At 42.8% G+C, this 21764-nt stretch overlaps 1 protein-coding gene across 6 annotated transcripts in view; it reads right to left on the reverse strand.

Moving 5' to 3' along the window:
* Positions 1 to 21764, reverse strand: part of LOC126215266 (1,5-anhydro-D-fructose reductase-like) — a 103849-nt gene that overhangs the window by 46241 nt on the left and 35844 nt on the right. For all 6 annotated transcript variants that reach the window (XM_049941950.1, XM_049941945.1, XM_049941946.1 and 3 more), the window contains exons 4-5: positions 20652 to 20852; positions 6070 to 6326 (exon numbers count right to left, since the gene is read on the reverse strand). In XM_049941950.1, coding sequence (XP_049797907.1) covers positions 6070 to 6326; positions 20652 to 20852 — 458 coding nt within the window. The remainder of the gene's footprint in view (positions 1 to 6069; positions 6327 to 20651; positions 20853 to 21764) is intronic.

Genomic DNA, 21764 nt, shown 5'->3' on the forward strand with positions numbered 1-21764 from the left:
CAACAAAATACAGCTTTGGTGATGGCACTTTCAAAACCATGCAATGACTGCATGGAACTGAAACTAAGACTGAGCATCAGGAAGGGATGAGCACACTAGTCTACACAAGTAGAACAACACAGCATTGCCATTTCTCTCACCGTCTAGTCAGTCTTATTGTTTTTCTCGTACACATCATAAATTTGTGAGAATGTACATTTGGAGCACAGAATTGTATGGCACTGTGGACTCAGAAAACTGGAAAAGAAGAGGACTGAAACATTTTAGATGTGGTGCTACAGAAGGATTTTGAAAATTATGTGAAGTGTTAATATGAAAAATGAGGTGGTTCTCTGCACAATCAGCAAGGAGGTGAACAAATGGAAAATATTGACGTAAAGGAGGATGGGACGAAAGGACATGTGTTCAGCCGTTAATGAACAACTTCCGTGGTACCTGATGGAACTGTATAGGGAAGACAGATTTGAATACACCCAGCAAATTTTGGAGGCAGTTGAATGCCAGTGCTACTCTGAGATGACGATGTTGGCACAGAAGAGGAATTCACAATGGGCTCCATGAAACCAGAGAAAAAAACAAAAGGACAAGTCTAATTAGGACTAGTGCTGTGGAGTTTTTGTACAAACTTAATTATGTACAAGATTGTCAGAAACAGACTGAAAAGCTTGTAATGGTGTTGTAGGGTAGATTGTGCTGAGAGATAATTGTTAAGAAAACAGTTTGATAAGCTGTAACATTGCTCATTTAATTAGCATTGCTGCTAGCCAGTCAGGTCATTGTACACCACTGGCCATTAAAATTGCTACACCATGAAGATGACGTGCTACTGACGCGAAATTTAAATGGCAGGAAGAAGATGCTGTGATATGCAAATGATTAGCTTTTCAGAGCATTCGCACAAGGTTGGCGCCGGTGGCAACACCTACAACGTGCTAACATGAGGAAAGTTTCCAACCGATTTCTCATACACAAACAGCAGTTGACTGGTGTTGCCTGGTGAAACGTTGTTGTGATGCCTCGTGTAAGGAGGAGAAATGCGTACCATCACGTTTCCGACTTTGATAAAGGTCAGATTGTAGCCTATCGTGATTGCGGTTTATCGTATCGCGATACTGCTGCTTGCGTTGGTCGAGATCCAATGACTGTTAGCAGAATATGGAATTGCTGGGTTCAGGAGGGTAATACGGAATGCCGTGCTGGATCCCAACGGCCTCGTATCACTAGCAGTCGAGATGACAGGCATCTTATCCGCATGGCTGTAATGGATCGTGCAGCCACGTCTCAATCCCTGAGTCAACAGATGGGGACGTTTGCAAGACAACAACCATCTGCACGAACAGTTCGACGACGTTTGCAGCAGCACGGACTATCAGCTCGGAGACCGTGGCTGCGGTTACCCTTGATGCTGCATCACAGACAGGAGTGCCTGCGATGGTGTACTCGACGACGAACCTGGGTGCACGAATGACAAAACATCATTTTTTCGGATGAATCCAGGTTCTGTTTACAGCATCACGATGGTCGCATCCATGTTTGGCGACATCGTGGTGAACGCACATTGGAAGTGTGTATTTGTCATCGCCATACTGGCGTATCACCCGGTGTGATGGTATGGGGTGCCATTGGTTACACATATCGGTCACCTCTTGTTCGCATTGACGGCACTTTGAACAGTGGACGTTACATTTCAGATGTGTTATGGCCCGTGGCTCTACCCTTCATTCGAGCCCTCTGAAACCCTACATTTCAGCAGGATAATGCACGACCACATGTTGCAGGTCCTGTACGGGCCTTTCTGGATACAGTAAATGTTCGACTGCTGCCCTGGCCAGCACATTCTCCAGATCTCTCACCAATTGAAAAGTCCGGTCAATGGTGGCCGAGCAAGTGGCTCATCACAATACGCCAGTCACTACTCTTGATGAACTGTGGTATTGTGTTGAAGCTGCGTGGGCAGCTGTACCTGTACACGCCATCCATGCTCTGTTTGACTCAATGCCTAGGCGTATCAAGGCCGTTATTACGGCCAGAGGTGGTTGTCCTGGGTACTGATTTCACAGGATCTATGCACCCAAATTGTGTGAAAATGTAATCACATGTCAGTTCTAGTACAATACATTTGTCCAATGAATACCCGTTTATCATCTGCATTTGTTCTTGGTGTAGCAATTTTAATGGCCAGTAGTGTATTTGAGCACTTGCACATGGTAAAATGCGGCAATGCACAGATATCTGTAGGTTCTTGAGTTACCATGTGTTGAAATGGTCATTAAGAGTTAAAATGTGCCCGTTTCATAACTGATAAATTTAGGCCAGGTACATTTCTTTGCTTTGAGGAAACCAAACGAAGAACATATTTGGTGACACTGTCGTTGTCAGGCTGCTTGAATTTGCATGTGCAACCACCTAATTGGCTAACTTCAATGCTAATTAAATTGGAAACCACTACATATCACATTTTTCTTAGCAATTATTTATCAGCACACCCTACCTTGCAATGCCATTACTTTTTTTTTTACTCAATACCTCGTGCACTTTTTTCTATTGACCACCATTTCAGCAACTTGTGTGTCCCTAATCTACCAAAGTTATCCAATCAGGGAAATGGGGTCTATGGTTTAACATGGTATCCAAACTGCGTGTTGTTTCTGGTGAATCCTCACATCATTGAGAGCTTAAGTCTACGTTCAAATAATACAAATAACCTTTGGTCAGATCGGGATTCAATCGCACGACCTCTCAGTTTCCATTACACACACACACACACACACACACACACACACACACACACATATATATATATATACTCTTTACCACCTGGCCCAAGATGGATATAAATAGTTCATCCGCATCCCTAAGTTTTGATGACTGAGTTTGTCAGTATCAAAACATTTTATGTGTATGGCCCTATCTTTTGATTGCATTGACTTGGTAGAAGGTTAAGTTATTTAAGCTGCCAAGGGACCACAGACCTTAGTATTTGATATAGATTTCAACTTGATATATCTACCCTTTTCTGACTTAAAGGAGTCTTAACAGATGGACGACAAATGGCAAAATAAATATTTTTTAGGTGACATAATTGCAGATTAACAACTTCTGGTTTTTTTTTTTTTTTTTTTTTTTTTTTTTTTTTTTTTTTTTTTTTACTTGCGCTGTGAAACTTTGCTTCTTGCTAAATTTTATTATTGTAGGTCAACAGGAAGTATCCTACAGGTTCTGATGAGTAAGTTTTCGAGTATGAAAATATGGGATATAAACTGACTGAATTGCGTTAAGAGCTTAAATTTTTTTTGCCCCGCCAAAGGACTATAAAATTTCAACTTATATGCATACCCATTCCTGAGAGAAAGGGTTCTTGACAGACAGACAGATGGACAACAAATGGACAGAAAATATTTTTAAACTCCATGTTGGAATATCAAACAATATTGTGAAAAGGATAGATTGCCACTCACCATAAAGATCACCCACTGAGTTACTATTCACCATAAAGCATAAAGACAGCCCACTGAGTTACAGTCTTTCATTGTGCCTGTATATAACTCAACAGGTCATCTTTATGGTGAATACAATCTACACTTTCTGTAATACTGTGGAAAATATTTTTTTAGTGTGAATTAATTGCAAATTAACAATTTTCAAATTTTTTGCTTTACTCGCACTGTGGAACCTTGCTCCTTGTCAAATTTCACGTGTGTACGTCAACGGCAAGCGCTCTATAGGTTTTGATAAGTGACATACACTAGTTCAGTGTCTATATTTGATGGTGCCTGTATAGTCCAGTGCAGTAGTTCTTCAGACATGCATGCGTACATGTCCGTAGGAAAAGAAACCTCTGGCAGTTAATAACTGTATTGAATCATGAAATGTATAGACATGAAACTTCCTGGCAGATTAAAACTGTGTGCCGGACTGAGGCTCGAACTCGGGACCTTTGCCTTTCGCGGGCAAGTGCTCTACCCGAGCACGACTCACGCCCCGTCCCCACAGCTTTACTTCTGCCAGTATCTCATCTCCTACCTTCCAAACTTTACAGAACCTCTCCTGTGAACCTTTCAGAACTAGCACTCCTGAAAGAAAGGACACACTGCTGCAGAGTGAAAATCTCATTCTGGAAACATCCCCCAGGCAGTGGCTAAGCCATGTCTCAGCAATATTTTTTCTTTCAGGGGTGCTAGTTCTGCAAGGTTCGCAGGAGCGCTTCTGTAAAGTTTGGAAGGTAGGAGATGAGATACTGGCAGAAGTAAAGCTGTGAGGACAGGTGTGAGTCGTGCTTGGGTAGCTCAGATGGTAGAGCACTTGCCCGCGAAAGGCAAAGGTCCCGAGTTCGAGTCTCGGTCCGGCACAGTTTTAATCTGCCAGGAAGTTTCATATCAGTGCACACTCTGCTGCAGAGTGAAAATCTCATAGCGTATTGACAAATTGTGAATATGGTACAATAGCTAAGCAGTTTTACTGGAAACAAGTGAAAATTTGTTTTTGACTGTGAATCAAACCAGATTTACCTATTGTCATGAGTGGTCACCTTAACAACTTTGGCTATCGCTTTCAGGACTGACCCAAATTTCCATGTCCCACTGTCTGCTTCTCATAGTGCTCACACAATTCTGTGATTCCCACACAGGAAGAGACATATTTATGAGGTACTGGGAGAGACTGAATTGCGAGTCATGTCTGGAAAGTAAGTCATGTTTTGTTCTACTGCCACCGCAGCACTGGTTTTGCTGTGCCATTCGTATGCACTCGCCTCTCCACTACATTTCCTTCCCAGTGATGCCATTACATATTTGACAACCTCTGAGCCTACCGACTATGAATTGTGTTTTGTAATATGGTTTTTCAACATAGAGAATGTTAAGCAAGCTGAAATTTATCATCAACTTGTAGAGATTTATAGCGAAAATGTAATGAGTGTTAGATTGGGGAGAAAGCAAATGAGACAATTAAATGATAGAAGAAACAATGTTCATGGTGAAGCACAGAGTGGACAACCATCTATTCTCAGTGGTGGTTTGGTTGAGAAAAGTGACCGCCGATGAAACTTTGGTTTGTCACGTCACTGCAGAATCAGAATGACAGTTGATAGATGGATTTTTTTTCCTCATTACACGATACATTTTCAACATACAGCACAATGTGCAAATGTTGATACTTTATCGTGTTTACCGATCGATCTGGATCCAGAGATTGAGAAAGAGGAATTGCTATGTTTTTATTTAGGTGTTATGCTTACCGCTAATGTCAATCCTGTTCCTCCTTTATTACTTATGTCTCTCTTCATTTCATTCTCAATCTATAGTGAGTGCTCTTAGGCTGTTTACTCCATTTAACAGATCCTGCAGGTCTTCCTCCCTTCCAATGAGGTTAGTGATATCATCAGCGAGTATGGTCACTGACATATTTTCACCACGAATTTTAATCCCACTTCTGAATATGATACTGGCTGTTGTTGTTGTTGTGGTCTTCAGTCCAGAGACTGGTTTGATGCAGCTCTCCATGCTACTCTATCCTGTGCAAGCTTCTTCATCTCCCAGTGCCAACTGCAACCTGCATCCTTCTGAATCTGTTTAGTTTATTCATCTCTTGGTGCAAGCTTCTTCATCTCCCAGTGCCAACTGCAACCTACATCCTTCTGAATCTGTTTAGTTTATTCATCTCCTGGTCTCTACTCTAAGGTTTTTAACCTCTGTGCTGCCCTCCAATATTAAATTGGTGATCCTTCGTGCCTCTGAATACGTCCTACCAACCGATGCCTTCTTCTGGTCAAATTGTGCCACAAATTTCTCTTCTCCCCAATTCTATTCAATACCTTCTCAAGAGTTATGTGATCTACCCACCTAATCTTCAGCATCCTTCTGTAGCACCACATTTCGAAAGCTTCTATTCTCTTTTTGTCTAAACTATTTAATGTCCATGTTTCACTTCCATACATGGCTACACTCCATACAGATACTTTCAAAAAAAGACTTCCTGGCACTCAAATCTATACTCGACGTTAAATTTCTCCTCTTCAGAAACGCTTTCCTTGCCATATGGTCACACTGGCTATATATGCAATAAACTTACTTGCTAGCATCACCGCCTCTTGCGTGGAACAGGTTGGGCATCTGAGGAGATCCCAAGGGAGCGAATGCGCAGACCGTCACGTCGAGTGCTTTGCAAAAGGCTGCCAACTCCCGCTGCTGGAAGTAGATGTGCAGCTCCACCTGCAGGTTGGCCGGCTTGATGCGAGCGGCCTGCCAGATGCGTTTTATCTGGCCGGAGTTGAAATTCGACAGCCCGACGGAACGGGCTCGACCGGCGTCCACTTGTGCTTCCATCGCCTGTGAGATGGCAAAAAATGTACAAAAATTAGCGAGACACAAATGCCGAAGCAACATCTTTCACTTTTACAATACACTGCTAAAGTAAAATCAAACCATGGAAAATCCAGGATGGAATGCAACACTATTTTGAAAAGAAAGATTGCTACGCACCATGTAGTGGAGATGCCGAGTCACAGATAGGCACATCAAACAGACTCTCACAAATATAGCTTTCGGCCAGTAAGGCCTTCGTCAAAATTAGACAAAAAACACACACATACACACTCATACAAATGCAACTCACACACACATGACTGCAGTCTCAGGCAACTGAGACCACACTCACTGTGGCCTACTATGACTCAGCATCTCCATTGTATGGTGAGTACCAACTTTACTTTTCACAGTATTGTACTTCAGTAAAAATTATTCCATTCCATTGTGACAGGGTGTTACGGCAACAGTTTCAAAACCCGCAACTAGTGATTCTACACTCCTGGAAATTGAAATAAGAACACCGTGAATTCATTGTCCCAGGAAGGGGAAACTTTATTGACACATTCCTGGGGTCAGATACATCACATGATCACACTGACAGAACCACAGGCACATAGACACAGGCAACAGAGCATGCACAATGTCGGCACTAGTACAGTGTATATCCACCTTTCGCAGCAATGCAGGCTGCTATTCTCCCATGGCGACGATCGTAGAGATGCTGGATGTAGTCCTGTGGAACGGCTTGCCATGCCATTTCCACCTGGCGCCTCAGTTGGACCAGCGTTCGTGCTGGACATGCAGACCGCGTGAGACGACGCTTCATCCAGTCCCAAACATGCTCAATGGGGGACAGATCCGGAGATCTTGCTGGCCAGGGTAGTTGACTTACACCTTCTAGAGCACGTTGAGTGGCACGGGATACATGCGGACGTGCATTGTCCTGTTGGAACAGCAAGTTCCCTTGCCGGTCTAGGAATGGTAGAACGATGGGTTCGATGACGGTTTGGATGTACCGTGCACTATTCAGTGTCCCGTCGACGATCACCAGTGGTGTACGGCCAGTGTAGGAGATCGCTCCCCACACCATGATGCCGGGTGTTGGCCCTGTGTGCCTCGGTCGTATGCAGTCCTGATTGTGGCGCTCACCTGCACGGCGCCAAACACGCATACGACCATCATTGACACCAAGGCAGAAGCGACTCTCATCGCTGAAGACGACACGTCTCCATTCGTCCCTCCATTCACGCCTGTCGCGACACCACTGGAGGCGGGCTGCACGATGTTGGGGCGTGAGCGGAAGACGGCCTAACGGTGTGCGGGACCGTAGCCCAGCTTCATGGAGACGGTTGCGAATGGTCCTCGCCGATACCCCAGGAGCAACAGTGTCCCTAATTTGCTGGGAAGTGGCGGTGCGGTCCCCTACGGCACTGCGTAGGATCCTACGGTCTTGGCGTGCATCCGTGCGTCGCTGCGGTCCGGTCCCAGGTCGAAGGGCACGTGCACCTTCCGCCGACCACTGGCGACAACATCGATGTACTGTGGAGACCTCACGCCCCACGTGTTGAGCAATTCGGCGGTACGTCCACCCGGCCTCCCGCATGCCCACTATACGCCCTCGCTCAAAGTCCGTCAACTGCACATACGGTTCACGTCCACGCTGTCGCGGCATGCTACCAGTGTTAAAGACTGCGATGGAGCTCCGTATGCCACGGCAAACTGGCTGACACTGACGGCGGCGGTGCACAAATGCTGCGCAGCTAGCGCCATTCGACGGCCAACACCACTGTTCCTGGTGTGTCCGCTGTGCCGTGCGTGTGATCATTGCTTGTACAGCCCTCTCGCAGTGTCCGGAGCAAGTATGGTGGGTCTGACACACCGGTGTCAATGTGTTCTTTTTTCCATTTCCAGGAGTGTATAATCCGTGCTTCCTCCTGCTACCCTCATCAGTGTAAGTTGAGCATTTTTAAATCTATAGTGTGCCGAGAGAAACAAAAACAATAATATTTTTTGATTTTTATTATTATTTCTCTCCTTTCCACTACTTACCCCCTCCCCCCTGCACACCTTCTCTCCTATCCTCAATCTAAACTGCAGCACTTCACTGTCCGCCACTCCCACCACACTATCCCTCCCCCTCCCCACCCCAGCCTCCTCCTCCAGCCAATTGCCACTCCCATCATGCACTGGTGCTGCTGCTCGCAGTGTAGTTTCAGCTCTCTGAGCTGCAGATGTGTGGCCAAGTTGCGTTTGCATGAGTGTGTGTGTGTGTGTATGTGTGTGTGTGTGTGTGTGTGTGTGTGTGTGTGTGTGTGTGTCTACTGCTGACAAAGGCCTTAATGGCCGAAAGCTTTGATTGTGTGCATCTTTTTATCGTGCCTATCACGGCTCAGCATCTCCACTATATGGTGAGTAGCAACTCTCCTTCTCTCGTATTATTAGACATATACAGTCATCTTAAATTGTGCCCAGGTTAAGCTGACCCAATATGAGTACTTATGTTACTTCTTGTTAAGCGTGTCTCTTTAGAGGTACTTTAGTGATGAGGGAAACCATCTTGAAGCCCACCAAAAGGTCATCCTGGTCTGGTCAAAAGTTCTGAACCTGCTGCATTAGAAAGGCAGTATTTCATACCTGGTGCATGCATGCACACATTTGCCAACAGAGGGGCTAAGCATCACTGTCAGGTGTTTTACCAGCTCATACATTCATGTACCAATATGGCATCAATGGGAGGGAGTGGAGTCCATCTGTTATGGAGTTTACATAATCCATGAAGTTTACAGGGGGCAGCAACTTCTGGACAAATGCTTTTCCTGTGTTACTTCAGAAAGCATTCTTGTGAAGTTGAATGGTCTTTCTTTTCGCATGGTTGATTGGATTATCATCTATTCACTTTCTTGTAGACGTCATCCTCTAGTGGGTTGTAATGGGAATTTTTTAAAATCTTGTTGTTACGTATGTTCTTGATGTATTTCTGCATTTTCAGCTGTTTTGGACATTTGGTTTATAGTTGACAGTAGAAAAGGTTATACATATTTTTGATTGCATGACAAATTTTTACTTGCCAAAAAGATATATCACAGAATTTACATTAAATTTTGCTTGTAAAGTGGAATAAGGTCCAGCACCGCATTCAAAATGTTGATTGTAGCTTTTGGCAAATCTGCTATGAGTAAGACAAGAGTTTATAATTGATATAAATTTTTGAAAGAGGGTTGAGAAGATGCTGAACCAAACAGTGAAAAGACCAGGAAATTAGTATAAATCGTAAAAGTGAAGAATTAACAGAAGTGCATTCTGCCAAATTTCTAGGTCTGCACCTCGATAAGAATTTAAACTGTAACACACATATTGAGTACCTGTGCAGCAAACTGGGTAGCTTTGCATATGCCATGCATAAATTATCAAGTGCTACTAACATGTCCACTTGCAAAGTAGCATATCTAAGTTACTTTGAATCAGTGATAAGATAAGGCATTATTTTCTGCAGGAGCTTCAATAATATATCTCATGCACTGAAGCTTCAGAAGAAAATCATCAGAAATATGTGGACTGCACAGCAAAGAGAATCATGTTGTCCATTATTACAGAAACTAAAAATTTTGACTGACCCCTCTCTATACATATACGAGCTAATGATATTTTTACACAACAAACCAGAACTGTTCATTAAAAACCAATTTGATCATCCATAAAGTACAAGGAATAAAGATAATTTTATGCTTCCTGCCCATAGATTGAAATTATATGCTCAGACATGGGCATGGAAGTCTACAACAAACTTAAAGGCAAAAACATTCTAAACATGGAACTAGGGATACTAAAAAAGAAGTTACATGAAATTCTTATACACAAATGTTATTACTCGGTAGAAGAGTTCATGGAAGATGAACTGATAATTTGAGCAGAATCCAACCACAAATTAGCATTATATAGTGAAAAAAAAGTCCATTATTGAGAAAGATATTTACCTATGCTGGAAAATAAGAAAATATAGATACTGCTACATAGACTAAATATAGTTTTAAAAATTAATATTAGATTCTAGTTTTTTTTATTTTTGATGTGTCTCCTGTACCATAATCACACGATTTGTAAGTGTACGTTATGAGACTAATAAATCACACTTCACAATTCTCAATGACCGCACTGGATGCCGTAGCACATCAGTTACTGATGACAATGTGGAAGAAGTAAAGAAAATGGTTCTTGAAAATCACTGAATCACCATCAGAGAAGTTGCTGATGATGTGGACATGTCCTGTGGCTCAAGCCAAGCAATTTTTTTGCACGTAGCAGCAAAGTTTGCTTCGAAATTGTTGAATTTCGGACAAAAACGACATCGCACAGGCACCACTCAGGAGTTACCGAATAAAGTCAGCAACGATCCAGACCTCCATACGAGGTTATAACAGGTAACAAAACATGGGTACACAGGAATGACATCGAAACTGAGGCCCGATCATCCAAATGGAAACTATCTGAAGAGCCGAGACTGAAAAAAATTCAAGTTCGATCACATGTGAAGGTTGTTCTCACTGTTTTCTTCGATTACAATGGGATAGTGCATCAGGAGTTTCTGCCTTATTGTCATACAGTCAATAAGGAATACTACGCGTAAGTTGTGTGTCGCCTGCATGAAGCAATCCAGAGAAAACAAGCAGAAATGTGGCGCAACTGCTTGTGGAAGTTGCATCACAATAATGCACCCGCTCACACCTCAATGCCTGACTGCAATTCCCTGGCAAACAATGAAACCGTTATTTGCCTCAGCCACCGTATTCACTGGACATGGTCCCCTGAAGCTCCCTTCTATTCCTGAGGCTGAAGAGAACGATGAAAGGATGTCGCTTTGCCACCACTGATTTGGGGGGGGGGGGGGGGGGGAGAGAGAGAGAGAGAGAGAGAGAGAGAGAGAGAGAGAGAGAGAGAGAGAGAGTTCCTAAAGGAGCTGAACACCATTACAAAAAGTGAGTTCTGGAAGTGCTTCCAAGACTGGAGAAAGTATTGGCACAACTGCATTATATCAAAGGGCAATTACTTTGAGGGAAACACAGTTGATGTTGATGAAAAATAAATATTCTTTAAGAAAAACAAAAATTCCCATTACTTTGTGATCACACCTCATAACGTCTACCATAAATCACAATATATTAGTGATCTGTATCACCCGCAACTGTAAAAATAAGTACAGGGCTATTACAAATGATTGAAGCGATTTCATAAATTCACTGTAGCTCCATTCATTGACATATGGTCACGACACACTACAGATATGTAGAAAAACTCATAAAGTTTTGTTCGGCTGAAGCCGCACTTCAGGTTTCTGCCGCCAGAACGCTCGAGAGCGCAGTGAGACAAAATGGCGACAGGAGCCGAGAAAGCGTATGTCGTGCTTGAAATGCACTCACATCAGTCAGTCATAACAGTGCAACGACACTTCAGGACGAAGTTCAACAAAGATCCACCAACTGCTAACTCCATTCGGCGATGGTATGCGCAGTTTAAAGCTTCTGGATGCCTCTGTAAGGGGAAATCAACGGGTCGACGTGCAGTGAGCGAAGAAATGGTTGAACGCGTGCGGGCAAGTTTCACGCGTAGCCCGCGGAAGTCGACGAATAAAGCAAGCAGGGAGCTAAACGTACCACAGCCGACGGTTTGGAAAATCTTACGGAAAAGGCTAAAGCAGAAGCCTTACCGTTTACAATTGCTACAAGCCCTCACACCCGATGACGAAGTCAAATGCTTTGAATTTTCGGCGCGGTTGCAACAGGATGGTGCTCCACCGCACTTCCATCATGATGTTCGGCATTTCTTAAACAGGAGATTGGAAAACCGATGGATCGGTCGTGGTGGAGATCATGATCAGCAATTCATGTCATGGCCTCCACGCTCTCCCGACTTAACCCCATGCAATTTCTTTCTGTGGGGTTATGTGAAAGATTCAGTGTTTAAACCTCCTCTACCAAGAAACGTGCCAGAACTGCGAGCTCGCATCAACGATGCTTTCGAACTCATTGATGGGGACATGCTGCGTCGAGTGTGGGAGGAACTTGATTATCGGCTTGATGTCTGCCGAATCACTAAAGGGGCACATATCGAACATTTGTGAATGCGTAAAAAAACTTTTTGAGTTTTTGTATCGGTGTGCAAAGCATTGTGAAAATATCTCAAATAATAAAGTTATTGTAGAGCTGTGAAATCGCTTCAATCATTTGTAATAACCCTGTATAGAGAAGACATTGCAATTACAATATGGAAAAGTTGTTGCAAAACAGTTTACATCATTTAGTAGCTCGAATAGAGCAGAGCTCTCTTTCAGCACCAGCCTAAACCACAAATGATGAAGTCACACGGTAACAACTAGTGGCACACCACAGCAAGTCCACTCAAGCATTTACCTTCAAGAATAGCAACTGTGAATTATTCGTAAGGTAAAGGTGGCACACACACGCAATCAGGTGCCAGATCGTGTACGGAGTGGAGCCCAACCCGTAACACTCCGACATATATTATCCATCTAATTGTAACTGAAATACAGGGTCAGCGTTAATAAAACCAACAAACTGCAGGAACAGATTACTGACAGGAAATGGTGGAAACAAGGTCCTAAGAACATGTGTCCAGAAATGGATGGCATGTTTGCAATGAAAACAATTCCTCCCAGAACACAGTACACAGCTGCATCGCATTCACAACACAATAGAAGCTCAAAGAGGCCTCTATGAGACTGCAGGTGGTGGTGGTGGTAGTAGCAGTACGGTATTCTGCCTTACGGCAGGTCTTGTCATGGGTTAAATCTCTTCCACTTTTGTCTGTCCATAGCCAGTCTTTTCATTTCTGAATATTTGCCTCCTTTGATATTGTCCAGCATTTGATATCTTCTTTTTCCTCTTCCCCTTTTTGCCTCCACCATTCCTTCTATTCCTTCCTTCAATAAACAGTCACTCCTCAAACAATGTCCAATCCAGTTCTGTTTTTTCTTTCTGATGACTTTCAGCATGTTTCTTTCTTCTCCAACTCTTCTTAATACTTCTTCATTCCTTACTCAGTCTTCCCATTTCACTTTTTCCATTCTTCTCCATCTCCAGATCTCTAGTGCCTCCAATCTTTTTTCATCTTCCTTCCTCAATGTCCAGGTCCCTGCACCATACAGTGTAACGCTCCAGATGTAACATTTGGCAAGTCTTTTCCTCAGATCTTTATTTAGTGGTCCACAAAGTAATTTCTGTGAATCCTTCTTTTGTCATTGCAATTCTTTTCCTAATTCTACATCTACATCTACATCTATACTCCGCGAGCCACCTTACGGTGTGTGGCGGAGGGTACTTATTGTACCACTATCTGATCCCCCCTTCCCTGTTCCATTCACGAATTGTGCGTGGGAAGAACGACTGCTTGTAAGTCTCCGTATTTGCTCTAATTTTTCGGATCTTTTCGTTGTGATCATTACGCGAGATATATGTGGGCGGTAGTAATATGTTGCCCATCTCTTCCCGGAATGTGCTCTCTCGTAATTTCGATAATAAACCTCTCCGTATTGCATAACGCCTTTCTTGAAGTGTCCGCCACTGGAGCTTGTTCAGCATCTCTGTAACGCTCTTGCGCTGACTAAATGTCCCCATGACGAATCGCGCTGCTTTTCGCTGGATCATGTCTATCTCTTCTATTAATCCAACCTGGTAAGGGTCCCATACTGATGAGCAATACTCAAGAATCGGACGAACAAGCGTTTTGTAAGCTACTTCTTTCGTCGATGAGTCACATTTTCTTAGAATTCTTCCTATGAATCTCAACCTGGCGCCTGCTTTTCCCACTATTTGTTTTATGTGATCATTCCACTTCAGATCGCTCCGGATAGTAACTCCTAAGTATTTTACGGTCGTTACCGCTTCCAATGATTTACCACCTATGGCATAATCGTACTGGAATGGATTTCTGCCCCTATGTATGCGCATTATATTACATTTATCTACCTTTAGGGAAAGCTGCCAGCTGTCACACCATTCTTTAATCCTCTGCAGGTCTTCCTGGAGTACATACGAGTCTTCTGATGTTGCTACTTTCTTGTAGACAGCCGTGTCATCTGCAAATAGCCTCACGGAGCTACCGATGTTGTCAACTAAGTCATTTATGTATATTGTAAACAATAAAGGTCCTATCACGCTTCCTTGCGGTACTCCCGAAATTACCTCTACATCTGCAGATTTTGAACCGTTAAGAACGACATGTTGTGTTCTTTCTTCTAGGAAATCCTGAATCCAATCACAAACCTGGTCCGATATTCCGTAAGCTCGTATTTTTTTCACTAAACGTAAGTGCGGAACTGTATCAAATGCCTTCCTGAAGTCCAGGAATACGGCATCAATCTGCTCGCCAGTGTCTACGGCACTGTGAATTTCTTGGACAAATAGGGCGAGCTGAGTTTCACATGATCTCTGTTTGCGGAATCCATGTTGGTTATGATGAAGGAGATTTGTATTATCTAAGAACGTCATAATACGAGAACATAAAACATGTTCCATTATTCTACAACAGATTGACGTAAGCGAAATAGGCCTATAATTATTCGCATCTGATTTATGACCCTTCTTGAAAATGGGAACGACCTGCGCTTTCTTCCAGTCGCTAGGTACTTTACGTTCTTCCAGAGATCTACGATAAATTGCTGATAGAAAGGGGGCAAGTTCTTTAGCATAATCACTGTAGAATCTTACGGGTATCTCGTCTGGTCCGGATGCTTTTCCGCTACTAAGTGATAGCAGTTGTTTTTCAATTCCGATATCGTTTATTTCAATATTTTCCATTTTGGCGTCCGTGCGACGGCTGAAGTCAGGGACCGTGTTACGATTTTCCGCAGTGAAACAGTTTCGGAACACTGAATTCAGTATTTCTGCCTTTCTTCGGTCGTCCTCTGTTTCAGTGCCATCGTGGTCAACGAGTGACTGAATAGGGGATTTAGATCCGCTTACCGATTTTACATATGACCAAAACTTTTTAGGGTTCTTGTTTAGATTGTTTGCCAATGTTTTATGTTCGAATTCGTTGAATGCTTCTCTCATTGCTCTCTTTACGCTCTTTTTCGCTTCGTTCAGCTTTTCTGTTGAGCAATACATACCATCCATTATTACACTTCCCAAGTAATTGAAGTTATTCACTTGCTCTATTTCCTCTCCCCCTATTTTCATATGGCATTTTCTCCCCTTTCCTCCAATTACCGTGCTTTTTGTTTTCTTCTTGTTAATCTTCGTTCGTAGGACTTGGAATGTTTTAACCCTTCTCCAGGAAGGGAAATTAGAAAACGCCAAACCAGAAACAAATTGGATGTACTCGGAACGTGCGAGGTGAGATGGGGTGATTGTGGAGAACTAGAAAGTGACGACTTCCGATTGTACTATTCAGGTGAAGGTAAAAATGGAATGTATGGGGTTGGAATTTTGATAGGTAAAAGACTGAAGGACAAGGTTATCGAGGTTGAATATGTTAGTGGAACAATAATGATGATGAGACTGAAAGGGAAAAAGAAAGACTTAGTTATCATCCAGGTCTATATGCCAACAAGTAATCATTCAGAATGTTATGAGATGATAGAAAACTTAGCAGAGAGAGAAAAGAAATGCATGTATTGTTATAATGGGTGATTGGAATGCAGTAGTTGGCGAAGGATGAGAAGGAAAAGCTCTGGGAAAATTTGGACTGGGGGAAAGAAATGTGAGAGGGCAAAGATTGTTGGAAAACTGCAATGAAAATTTCATGGTAGTTGGAAATACTCTATTTGATAACCACAGAAGATGACAGTATACTTGGATATCTTGATTTGACAACAAAAGATATGAAACTGATTACATAATGATACAACAAAGATACCAAAGTTGCCTAAAGAGTGTCAAAAGCTATCCAGGGGCAGATATTTATTCAGATCATATATTAGTAATAGCTGAGGTCCTAGTTAAATTGAAAAGAACCTGGAAATGACAGAAGAGAGAGCACATTAGCTTTGAGAAACTGAAAGAGAAAGGCAACTGTGAAAAATTAGAGAATGCATGTTGTGAAATCATGATGAAAGGACAGGAAAACGGAATGCACAGAAGGAAGATGGGATCATTTTAAAAATGGGATCAAAAAGGCAGCTAAGGAAACTCTTGGAATCAAGGAGAGGAAAAAAGTAAAGAAAGACTGGGTAACACCAGATATGATAACACGGATGATCGCAGGAAATGGAAAACTGTAAACACAGAAGAAGGGAAGCGCAACAACAGGAGGTTAAATAATCAATTAAGAAGGGAGTCAGAAAAAGCAAAGGAGAAATGGCTGACAGAAAAGTGTGACAAGATAGAGAAGTTAGAGAAAGAAGGAAAATATTATTTTATGTACAAAGAAGCAATGGATTTGACATTCAGGGAAAAGAGAAACAACAATGGACTAAAGGAAGTAGCGGCAGCAGACGGTAAAATGGTGAGTGAACCCCAAGAAATAATGAGAAGAAGGGGAAGAATATATAGAATGGCTACACACTGCAGACAGCCGACCAAGTGAAGAAGACGTTGGGATAGAAGAAAAAGATCAAGTTGCAGATGATGACAAAGGAAATGCAATACTAACTAGTGAGATTGAACAATCTATGAAGGGCAGTAACAGGGATGTTGTTGTTGTTGTTGTGGTCTTCAGTCCTGAGACTGGTTTGATGCAGCTCTCCATGCTACTCTATCCTGTGCAAGCTTCTTCACCTCCCAGTACCTTCTGCAGCCTACATCCTTCTGAATCTGCTTTGTGTATTCATCTCTTGGTCTCCCTCTACGATTTTTACCCTCCACACTGCCCTCCAATACTAAATTGGAGCTATCCATAATCATTATTTGGCTTACATCATGTTTGCTGGCCACTTGTCTGGAGGTTGTACTAGAGTTCACCTCAATATCTGTAGAAACCAGTCCTCCAATTCTGGTAAATTCACAGTCCACTGTCCCTCTGCACGCGCATGTTTGTTCTTTTTCTGACGAAGGCTTTGGCTGAAAAATCATGTGTAAGTGTCTTTTCATAGTGCCTGTCTGTAGCTTAATGTGTCATCTTCACGGTAAGTAACAATCTATCTTTTCTTTACATTGTTCTTAAAAGGTATTGCTACTCGCTACATACAGGAAGCACTAAGTAGTGAACAGACACACTTAAAAGCAGGCTATCGGAATAAGTCTTTCCTCAGATGAATGGATACAAGTGCATGAACACACAACCACACATGCTTATGAGCACATGCACGTGCCCATGCCCATGCTCATGCTCATGTCCATGCACACATGTGCACATGCACATGGGTGCATGCGCACAGATACATGCATGTACATGCACATGGGTGCATGCGCACAGATGCATGCACGTACATGCACATGGGTGCATGCGCACAGATGCATGCACGTGTGCACGCACGCAGATGCATGCCTCCGCACGTGCGCACACACAGATGCATGCCTCCGCGCGTGCGCACACACAAAGATGCATGCATCTGCACGTGCGCGCGCACGCACGCACGCACACACACACACACACACACACACTACTTAACACACATGGCCACTGTTGTCTCAAGACACTGAGGCCCGGCTTGGGTTAAGCAGCAATCTCCACTGGGGTAGGCAGTAGGTGTATGGAAGAGTTGAGGGGGAAGGGTAGCAGGGCATAGGTGGGGGAAGATGCTGTGGTACTGCCTGAGGGAGTGTGCAGGACAGGGTGGTGGGCTGCAAGGTGCAGCATCGGGAGGCTGTGCATTTAGGGGGTGGGGGTGGGGGGGTGAGGGGGACAGAAGCAGAGAAAGGACTACAGAAGTGCACTGAGCAGGGGTCAGGATGGAGCGAGATGGAGGACAGGGACTGACAGAGGTTTGCAACAGGGTGGTTGCGGGGCCAAAAGATATATCGCAGGGACAGCTTCCCCCTGTGCAGTTCAGCAAAGCTGGTGTCAGTGACAAGAACCTAAATGGCACATGCTGTGAAGCAGTTACCACAATCGAGCACAACGTGTCGTGGGGCACACTCGGCAACTGGGTGGTCTGGCAACCACTCGGCACATTTTGGCAGTGATCACCTGTGTGGACTGACAGCTCAGAATGCAGCACAGTGATTGGACCAAAGTTGGTAGACCACATTGCAGCTTTCAGGGGTGGCTCTGCCTTTGAAGGAGTAGGAGATGCCTGTGAAAGGACTGGTCAGTGGTAATAGGAGGGAGTACAGTAACAGATAGCTCGATCGTGTTAAAAATGAGCATCGAGGCAAATTATGAGCTCGAACTGAGACATCCTGTTAACTCTTTTGCTGCTCCAGATGCGCTCTGTGCATACCGTGCCGAGCGAGACTGTCGTCACTGCACTCCTCGCCAAATGCTGTGACCTGTGCTCGGAGATGGCATTCCAGCTGCGACAAAATACTTATTGTTCAATTTTAAGAAAAATGTTAGGTGAAAAAGTTATATTTTTGCAAATCTTACAGTCCGATATCTTCTCTCGATCGAGGGCTGAATTTACTTTCTTATTTGTCATAATTACTGCACTGCCTCAAACTAAGTAAAACACTGCACAAAATGTTAAGGAGCTTGCCAAGGTAAAAATGACCTGTGTAAACTTTGCTTACAGTTGCTCATACATTGCTGTGTATAAAATGCAGATAAAATATCGAAATTTTGTTTAAAATTGAGAGCAACAAATCTCATTTCATTCTCGAGTTACTGGATTTTATATCCAGTGGATGGTCACATGTGAAATGCCCAATTGCGTGGTCATAACAATTGTCATATTTTATAAGCAGTTCAAGATTTTGAAATGAGTTTCTTTACGAATGATAGCCCATAGAGAGGGACATACGTTGTGTGACATATACTTGAAAATGTTTTTTTTTCACCGAGGTATGGAAATAACTTACGTGTGGCAGTGAGAAGTCAGTGGAACGAGACTTGTAAACACCTCAACAGCACTTATGGAAAACCCAGGGGCCAAATTTAAACACGTCCTCATCATCTGGGTGCGGTGGAAAGTGAGGTGTTAACTCGTCCACAGTAGCCGAAGGGTTAATCCGTCTTAGGTTTTTCACTTGATTGTAGTTACAGTCGCAACAACAGAGAATGAAAATGTTGTATACAGTCAAAACATTGTATAAATTATCACAGCTACAGCCGTGTGACTCAGTTTGACTCAATATGTCTCTGGTCGAGCTTAGTGTTTCTCTCAGTGCTGGCTTTGTTAACAGTCAAGCTGTCTGTTATTTAAAACCTTTTGGATTTTTGTGCAGGTCAGACACTTTTATGTCTGATACAGGAAACAGAAAATTGTAACCAGGCTCTGCCACATTACTTCTGCTTCATGGAGCCACAACCAGTTTATTTATGGTGGAAATGACATAATTTCTGGAGTCATTGTTTCTAACACTGCTACTTCCATTGATAATGTACAATGATATTATTAGCACACTTGCTAAAAAAAATCACCTTCTTGAATAAAATTTGTTTGTTAAAGTAACCAATTTTATATATTATTTAACTGGATCGATAAAAAATCTAGTCACCAAGCGGCAGCATAACACACACATAAAAGACTGTTGTGATTGGCAAGATTTTGGAGCCAGTGGGTCCTTCTTCAGGCAGAAGGTTTGAAGGGGAAGGAAGAAGGGTGAAGGGAAAGAACTGGAAAGGTCTAGAAAAAGGGATAGATTTTGGGATAATTGTACGTAACAGGTGGGAAGGGGGTCGTGAAAAATAGACGGGAAAGACAATAAAAGATGAAGAAAACTCAAATGGAGTGAAGCAGAGAGTAGTTACAGTGAAGAAAGCTGAGACGGAAGAAATTAACATAAATTAAGGCCAGGTGGGTGGCGAGAACAAAGTACATGTTGTAGTGCTAGTTCCCACCTACAGAGTTCTGAGAAACTGGTGTCTGGGGGAAGAATCCAGATGGCGCATGTGGTGAAACAGGCGCCGAAGTCACAAATGTCATGTTGTAGAGCATGCTCTGCAACAGGATACTGTGAGTTACCAGTATCTACCCCTTTTCCTAGACCTCTCCAGTCTTTTTCCTTCATACTTCTTCCTTCCCCTTCAACCCTTCTGCCTGAAGAAGGAGCCACTGGCTCAAAAAGCTTGCCAATCACAACAATCTTTTATGTGTGTGTTCTGCCACCACTTGGTGAGTCGATTTTTTATCCATCCAATTAAATAATTTTATCAATAATTGGTTGTTTTCATTGTTATAATTTTCTATATTATATGATGGAGTAATAATTTGTCAGAAAATGCATGTCTTCAAGACTCTCAATACAATGGAATTCACAATAATTGTGTAACAACAACAGCAATGAAACTTACCTTCCACAGGCTGATTATGTCAGTATTCATGTCCAAGAGAACTTTTCCATCCTTGTCTCTTGGGAAAGTATCACCACCCACATCCTGGAAGCCCACGGGTTGGTGTATCAGGTACAAGTCGACGTAATTCAACTGCAGAGCTTCCAGAGATTTTTTTAGGTACTTTTCTACAGACTCTGCGCGGTTTGCAATAGCTGGAAGCTGAAAGACAACAAGGATCATACAGTTAATCCCTCATCATCATTAACATCTTTGATAAGGAACAAAATATGTGCAATTATTCAGTTGGTGGATAAGTTCATAGCATTTTTGTTTGCATGTTGCTATTCTGGCAGGTATGGGTTTATTTATCGATTTCATTTTTTAATTTGTAGTTCACTGTTGCTATTGGAGTTTACATATTGTGATTTTGTCATTTGGAGATAGTGAGTGGAGTTGTGGACACTACAAAATGGAGAACCGAGTGGAGAAATCAGAACTTTTCCGACATATTCTTCTGTTTGAGTTCAATAGAGGGATGATAGCAGCAGAGGCAGCCAGAAACATCTTATGCCATGTATGAGGATAATGCAATTTGAAAGAGCATGGTAAGAAAATGTTTTTCTCATCTTAATGAGGATTGTTTTGACATTAGTGACTCTCCACATTCAGGAAGACCTTCGTTGTTTGATGAACATCATTTAAACACATTAACCTGCAATGATCCACATCATTGTATTCAAGAAATGGCACATGTGATGAACTGTGATCACTCTACCATTTTGTGACATTTGCATGCAAAGGGGAAGGTTCAGTAATCAGTTGTACGGGTATTGTATGCAATAAGCCAAAATCACAAAAACCAGTGGGTGGCTCTTGAACAAACCCGGTCATTCCAACCCTGTATCATTACTGTGATGAGAAATGGTGTCTTTATGCTACCATAAGGAAAAGAAAGGAATCATTGAGCCCAAACAAAGCAGCAAATCCCTGTGCCAAGACTAGCATGCATTCAAAAAAGATAATATTGTGCATCTGATGGAACAACAATGGCGTGGTGTACTACGAACTGCTTCCTTGTGGTGTACCCATCGTGGCTGACAAATTATTGTCAACAACTGAGGTGTCTTGCAG

This window comes from Schistocerca nitens, chromosome 12 (assembly GCF_023898315.1).
Source record: "Schistocerca nitens isolate TAMUIC-IGC-003100 chromosome 12, iqSchNite1.1, whole genome shotgun sequence".
NCBI lineage: Eukaryota > Metazoa > Arthropoda > Insecta > Orthoptera > Acrididae > Schistocerca > Schistocerca nitens.